Raw genomic sequence first — 7,951 nt, 5'->3', positions numbered from 1 at the left:
GCTTTCATTTTACACCTCATTTGTCATTCTACCTGGTATAATGACAGAGGAGTTATATTCGCGGTCATACGGACAGGCAGCCTAGGTCAAATTTCTCACCTTTAGTACCATCCTTGGATTATAAGCTTTCATTTGACACCTCATTTGTCATTATACCTGGTATAATAACAAGGGAGTTATATTCGCAGTCGGACGAACAGAAAGCCTTGGCCAAATTTCTCACCTTTAGTACCATCCTTGAATTATAAGCTTTCATTTGACACCTCATTTGTCATTCTACCTGGTATATTGACGGAGGAGTTATATTCGCGGTCGGGCGGACAGACAGGCTAGGTCAAATTTCTCACCTCTAGTACCATCCTTGGATTATAAGGTTTCATTTGACACCTAATTTGTCGTTCTACCTGGTATAATGACGAAGGAGTTATATTCGCAGTCGGACGGACAGACAACCTAGGTCCAATTTCTCACCTTTAGTACCATCCTTGGATTATAAGTTATAAGCTTTCATTTGACACCTCATTTGTCATCCTACCTGGTATAATGACGGAGGAGTTGTGTTCACAGACAAACAGACGGACGTGTGTAATTTAAAGTTTTCACATTTTTTCAAAATTGAGTAAAAACAAAATCTAAAAATTAAAGGAATAACGCCGAAAATACAAAAAATCGCTGAAATAACTTAATTAACCTATGAAATGCCAATAGTGTCAAAATTTTATAAATATATGTAGGATTGTAAATATTTTATGTTAATTTTTAAGATACCCTGTATATAATATTTCTTTAATTATTCGTATTTACAAACACGAAACGAGCGGTTGTCGGCGAGGCTCTAAAATGCACAGATGGGTGGGCGTATCTAATCGAGGGGTAGTTTAAGTGAGCAGTTTCTGTTTATTTTTAAGACATAAAAATAACAAAGTAGAGCCCTTTGACCCAATTTTTATTACTAATAGGCTAGTTCCCGCGAAAGCGAATTAAACCATGAAAAAGGGAAGATTAGCAGTAAAGGAATTTTGGTTGTGTGGGAACGAATACATTTAGTCGAGGATAACACCATAAACGCGACGGACCTATGTTCTTAGGTTAAGGGATAATAATAAGGGATAATACTTAGACGGGTATTATATTGATTAGACGCAAATTATTTATAAATACATTTCCCTTTTGTAAGAGTAAGAACATGTAAGATTTTTGGTCGCAATTACACAAGTACTTTTATATTTCGATAATTTAATAGTAACAATAATTTAGACATCTATTTTATTAATTAAAACTATTAAACATCAAACGGACTTTTATTACGATCGTCTAAAAAAGAAACCTACATTTTGGGGGCTCAAACCGCGGATCTAAGAAAGACAATTTCGTCGTAAAGTTCGCGAAATACCGTAAAGTGAAGTGTAATTAAAAAATCGGCTCAAGTGACGAGACGTAATTTTTGGAAACTGTTTATGACTGTTCGGGAAACGTGGAAACTGTTGGTGATTTTCGGACTTTTTTAAACTATTGGTGACTTCCGGACTTTGTAAACTGTTGGTGAATGGTTGTGTTGGTGGAGTAGCAGGCTAGTACAGTGTAGACGACGCTTTGCGGCTGTTTGGGCAGTGAAGACGACGACGACGAGACGCAATCATAGCAAGCAGTATTACCAAGGAGAAATCAGGTGTGTTTGTTCCAATATTTTAAAAATAGTCAAGACACTTTGGTCTTGTGTCTGGAAATTAGAAATCTGACCAAAGATTATTTTTTTTCGAGGAGCTGTGAACTGGAACTTTTGACGATAAACAGTGAATGTTGAGAACTATCATAAATTATTTAACGATTTTTTGTTTTTTTTATTGTTTGTTTCTGTTCATTTATTTTAATAACTCATAACTTTGTTAGTATTTGTAGTAAATATTGATAATTTTAAAGGAAAAGCGACTACAATTCTACAGTTCACAAGTACAATTTGCACAGGGGAAAAAATAATCTAACTTTTTAGTTAAAAGATAATCTATCTTTTTATTTTTATTTTTTTTTATTGTTTATTCTAATTAAGTATATACCTTTTTAAAATGCAGTCTAATCAAACTCTTAACGATTTTCCAAAAATTAGTTTAAACCTTAAAAATTCGGCATTAAGTGCTGTTAAGGCGTTGCATGTTGTCGCGTACGGGGATAAAGGGTTGCCGCGACAAACAAGGAAGAACTTGCGGAATTTCACAAAATTTTCGTGGGATAAAGAATCCGAGGAATATTCCACAAAAATAGAAGACGTGAAAAACAAACTAAGTATGCCGGACTTAGTAGCAGTTTGCAGTGTTTTAGATCTGAACTACACTGGTTCAGAAGACGACGTGATTGAACGTATTTGTTCATTTTTGAACGACTTCAATCTTGAAGACGAGAATGACGATGAAGACGAAGACGCTAGCGATGATGACGGTGATAAAGACGTTTATTACAAGGAAAACGGTAAAGACGTTACCGAAGACGATCGCTATAATGAAGATAACGACGCAAATAGTGATAAAGACGCTTATCACGAGGAAGAAGGTAAAGACGTTACCGACGACGATAATAATGATGACGATATGGATGATGAAAGGACGACGGATTTATTTACGAGGAATAGATCAAAATCAAACAAAATGACGAGAGGTAGATTGAATGATTCATTTGCCTTAACTTTTAGAGACGTAGAGGATAGTATAAGAAATTTCGACGGAAAAGACGATTATCCTATAGGAAAATGGATCACTGATTTTGAAGAAATTTCCAATCTGATGGGATGGAATGATTTGCAAATGCTAATTTTTGCTAAACGATCTCTAAAAGGAATAGCTAAACTGTATATACAGTCAGAGAAAGGAGTTAATAGCTGGAAGCTCCTGAAGAAGAGACTGACAGCAGAGTTTGAGAACAAAATAAGTAGTGCTGAAATTCACAGAATGCTGATGAATCGAAAGAAGAAACAAGGTGAAAGCGTACAGGAGTATGTACTAAGAATGAGAGAAATCGGTAGCAGAGGAAACATCGAAAATGAAGTCATAATGCAGTATATAATTGAGGGAATTATGGACGACCCTGCTAATAAAGTAATACTTTATGGTGCCAAAAATTTCAATGACTTTAAAGAGAAGATTAAACTGTACGAATTGATTAAAAAACAGACGACGCAAAAATCAGTTAAAACCGAGACGCATAAAAAGACGTGGACGAACGAGGAAGTAAGACGAGATGAAAGAAGGGCGCCTCAAAGTAGGAATAAAAATGTTTCAATTGTGGAATTGAGGGACACAGATCGACGGATTGTCCTGACAAAGCCAAGGGAGTAAAATGTTTTAAATGCCTTCAGTTTGGACACAAGTCTTTTCGATGCAATAAGAAAGAAGAAGAACCATCAACTTCTGGACATGTAAATGTTGTTAACTTGGGGTATAAAAACTCGGTAACATTGAAGGTTGGAAAATTATCACTACGTGCATTATTGGATACAGGAAGTGACATTAGTTCAGTACGAGAAGATATTTTTGAAAAATATTTTGATGACGTGATTCTTTCAAAAAACGTATTAGATTTAAGTGGATTAGGAGGTACGAGAGTTAAAACTTTAGGTTCATTTAATAAAATGATAGAAATTCAAGGAGAGGATTTTAATATTTTATTTCATGTTATTCCAAAAGAAGCACTAGACGTTGAAATTATTCTCGGAAACAATATACTGAGACAAGCAGAAGTTACAATAACAGAAGACGGAATAATTTTATCTAAAAAAAGAGTAGATACTTTTATAAGGAGGATTACAGTAATTAGCGAGACAACAGTCAATAATGATTTTCAGCTGAACCATACCGAAGATAAAAAAATAAAGACGGATATAGAGGAAGTAGTCAAAAGTTACGAACCGGACAAGACAAAGACGACGGAAACATACGAGGACTTCTTTATAAAAAACAATATTCCTTTTAAATACGAAGACGGCAAGGAAGTGTTGGTCATTCCGAAAAGAAAGCAAACAGAAATAATTAGAAACTTACACGAGGTAGGACATTTTGCTGTAACAAAAACACAAGATTTGATTCGAAGAGGATGTTACAATCCAAATCTTAGAGAAAAAATCGAGCACTGTATAGGGAATTGCGTTAAATGTATACTTGGAAGCAAAAAAGAAGTTATAGAATGCGTGAGGAGACATCCAAAGTATTTCGGAAATCCGCTCCGTATAATATCTGACAGAGGTGCCGCATTTACGGCGAAGGAATTCGAAGACTATTGCGAACAAAGAAGCATAAAGTCGACGCCGTTTGAAGTACTGTTCGGAACGAAGATGAAGAACAAAGAAGATCTGAGGATGAAGGAGATCATAGAACAGGAGATAATTAAACAATTTGATGAAGATAGAGAGATGCTGAGAAACAAGAGTCGACGTCAGTTACTCAAAATTCAAGAGGAAAATAGACGCAGATATGATCTACGAAGAAAAAGGCCGAGAAAGTACAAAAAGGAGAACTTATTGGCAATCAAGAGAACACAGTTTGGTGGAGCACTCAAACTACAGAAGAAATATTTAGGACCGTACATGGTAGTACAAGTGAATCCAAATTCAGAGTACATGAAGTCGCGGATAGGTAACTAAACGGAATTCGGGTCGAATTCGAACAGGATGGCCGAATGTAGGATTGTAAATATTTTATGTTAATTTTTAAGATACCCTGTATATAATATTTCTTTAATTATTCGTATTTACAAACACGAAACGAGCGGTTGTCGGCGAGGCTCTAAAATGCACAGATGGGTGGGCGTATCTAATCGAGGGGTAGTTTAAGTGAGCAGTTTCTGTTTATTTTTAAGACATAAAAATAACAAAGTAGAGCCCTTTGACCCAATTTTTATTACTAATAGGCTAGTTCCCGCGAAAGCGAATTAAACCATGAAAAAGGGAAGATTAGCAGTAAAGGAATTTTGGTTGTGTGGGAACGAATACATTTAGTCGAGGATAACACCATAAACGCGACGGACCTATGTTCTTAGGTTAAGGGATAATAATAAGGGATAATACTTAGACGGGTATTATATTGATTAGACGCAAATTATTTATAAATACATTTCCCTTTTGTAAGAGTAAGAACATGTAAGATTTTTGGTCGCAATTACACAAGTACTTTTATATTTCGATAATTTAATAGTAACAATAATTTAGACATCTATTTTATTAATTAAAACTATTAAACATCAAACGGACTTTTATTACGATCGTCTAAAAAAGAAACCTACATATATGTCATTCGTTTCAAAATTTGATAATAGTGGAGTAAACTTGATTGAGGTTGGACCAATTACAAACAAGCTTTATGACACGGGAAATTTGAATTACTCCTCTTGGTTTAAAAAAAGACTATTGGCTCCGTGCGTCTCCCCTCTACTTACAGTCACGTGACACGCTGTCAGATTTTGTCAGGACGTTTTAACCATAGAGTTATATATTAGCATAGAGAGAGTGTCAATCAGAGCGAAGTGACGACACCATCTTTTTTATTTGGATTAGTGCTGTTTCACTCTTACGCATAGTAAAGCTGCTACAGTTGTCCTCCTCTTCCGTGCCTATCTTCACACTGAATGTCATCATAGATTTTCGATACAATTTGTTAGAAAGAGATGCAGCAAACCAGTCCATGAGATCTTGTCGTCAGGAAGCGCGGAAGGCAGGCTTCCTCTATGTCAATATATACCTCTATGGTTTTAACATTGAGTCTTATGGGATTATTTTGTTAAACTTGAATATTTTATTTTGTAGTGATAATAACCGAATACAATTGTTAGAATTCATTAGTTATTAATGTATACTGTAATTTATAGTGCAACAAAAATATTTTCTTTTCCGTTAATAAACATTTATTGAAATAAACTGAGATAGTGAGGTTATGTATACAAAATCAAACTGATAATCAATATTTGAAAGTGAAGAATTTATATCAGATTAAGTGCGTTTTTATTTTCTGTTTATATTAATACATAATATCATTAGCGTGACACGGCATTTTTTTAAATATCTCATTTAAACATACACAGAGCGTCCTGATAAAATTTCAAAAAAGCGCCACCATGAGCAGGTCGGTCGATTTTGCTTTGACACTTTGTTAACGCTCGGAGCGAATAGTAGATACACATGATACTCATGCATGAGCAAGAGAGAGACAAGGGATAAAAATTTTTGCACACGGCAATGACTAAACAGAACAATATAAATGGTTTCAAACAACAGTATAATACAGGTAGGTATACTAGGGGCCGGTACTTATATATGTCCCGATTAAACCTCGATTAGCTAACCGGGGTTTAATCGGGACAGAAAATACCGGTCCTAAGAATACCAGACTTAATAAATGCAATTATAATTAATACCTATAATTGCATTTAATAAGTATTTATATTGCATTTATTAAGTCTATTACTCTTAAGTGCACTTTACATCAACAATAAATTGAACAATAAATTGACCAAGTTATTCAAGGCCAAATTTGACGTGTTCTCAAAGCACAATTTGACATCCAGATTTGTTCGTTATTAACTTGACGTCAATAAATTCGTGAATTTCTTGAAAGCAAAATTTTCTTGTCCTCAAAAAAATTGAAGGAACTTGGAATAAATGTTGTAAAAATGTCAATATTTTCAATAGTACCAATGCAATGATTTTTTTATTAGAAGCTTTTGAATGTCGTTTGTTTGTTTGTTTGAGTAAAGTGTTTGATTTGAAACAGAATAGAATAGAACAGATTAATAAAATAAATAAAATAGAGAGATAGATTAGAATAGATATATAGTATAGAATAGACTTGAAATAGAATAGAGTAGAATATAATAGAATAGATGTAATATATATGTAGATACTTACTAATAAAGTATTTGATTTAAAACAGAATAGAGTAGAATGTAACAGATTAAATGAAATATATAGATATATTAGAATAGATATATAGTATAGAATAAAGTAAAATATAATATAATAGGTGAAATGATTGTGAAAAGCAATAGTTTTAAGTACCTAGGATCGGTATTACAGAGTAATGGAGAAATAGATGGAGATGCATGCAGTAGAATTAGGGCTGGATGGATGAAGTGGAAAGAAGCGAGTGGTGTGTTGTGTGACAGAAAAATTCCAATGAAGCTGAAGGGAAAATTCTATAAAACAGCCATAAGACCGGCTATGATGCACGGAACTGAATGTTGGGCAGTGAAAAAGAAAGCGGAACAACGAATGCATGTGGCGGAAATGAGAATGCTTAGATGGATGAGTGGAGTGACAAAGAAGGATAAAATTAGAAATGAGTATATTAGGGGAAGTCTAGGTGTAGCACCAATTGATGCCAAAATGAGAGAGCATAGGTTAAGATGGTTTGGTCATGTTCAACGTCAAGATGTTAATCACCCAATACGAAGAATAGCTGAAGTGCAGATTCCTGGAAGGAGTAGGAGAGGAAGACCAAAGAAGACGATAAGGCAGGACATGTTGGTAAAGGGGATTAACATTGATATGACCCAAGGTAGAATTGTGTGGAGAAATGCAATTAGGGAAGCCGACACTGCATAGGGATAAGGCAAAGAGAATGATGATGATGATAATAGGTGTAATGTGTAGATACTTATATAGAATAGGTTTGAAATAGAGTAGAATATAATAGAATAAAGAGACTATATACCTACATAGATACATCCCTAATAGCACAAGGATGTCCTTCACGGACTTTAGGGAGGTCCATTTTCGTCCAAGGAACGTCCTAGGGGACGTAAATTGGACCTTAACACGACGTCCTATTTTGGTCCAAATGCCACGTTGCGAAACGTCCAATGGACGTCAACCTAACGTCCGAGGGGACGTTCAGTGAACGTCAATTGGACCTTCATAGGACGTACCAGTTTTGTCCGATGTCTTGCTGCCGAACGTCCATCTAACGTATTGAGA

General features: G+C 34.9%; 1 protein-coding gene across 1 annotated transcript; it reads left to right on the top strand.

The window, feature by feature from the left end:
* The first annotated feature begins 2,063 nt into the window (after positions 1-2,063).
* Positions 2,064-3,326, top strand: LOC126892915 (MATH and LRR domain-containing protein PFE0570w-like). The gene has a single exon (XM_050662832.1). It carries the CDS (start codon positions 2,064-2,066, stop codon positions 3,324-3,326), a length of 1,263 nt encoding a protein of 420 aa, XP_050518789.1.
* Positions 3,327-7,951: the final 4,625 nt, after the last annotated feature.

The sequence above is a fragment of the Diabrotica virgifera genome, chromosome 1 (assembly GCF_917563875.1).
Source record: "Diabrotica virgifera virgifera chromosome 1, PGI_DIABVI_V3a".
Taxonomy (NCBI): Eukaryota; Metazoa; Arthropoda; class Insecta; order Coleoptera; family Chrysomelidae; genus Diabrotica; species Diabrotica virgifera.
Note: the sequence above shows the minus strand (reverse complement) of the source record. Positions and strands in the feature narration are given on the sequence as shown.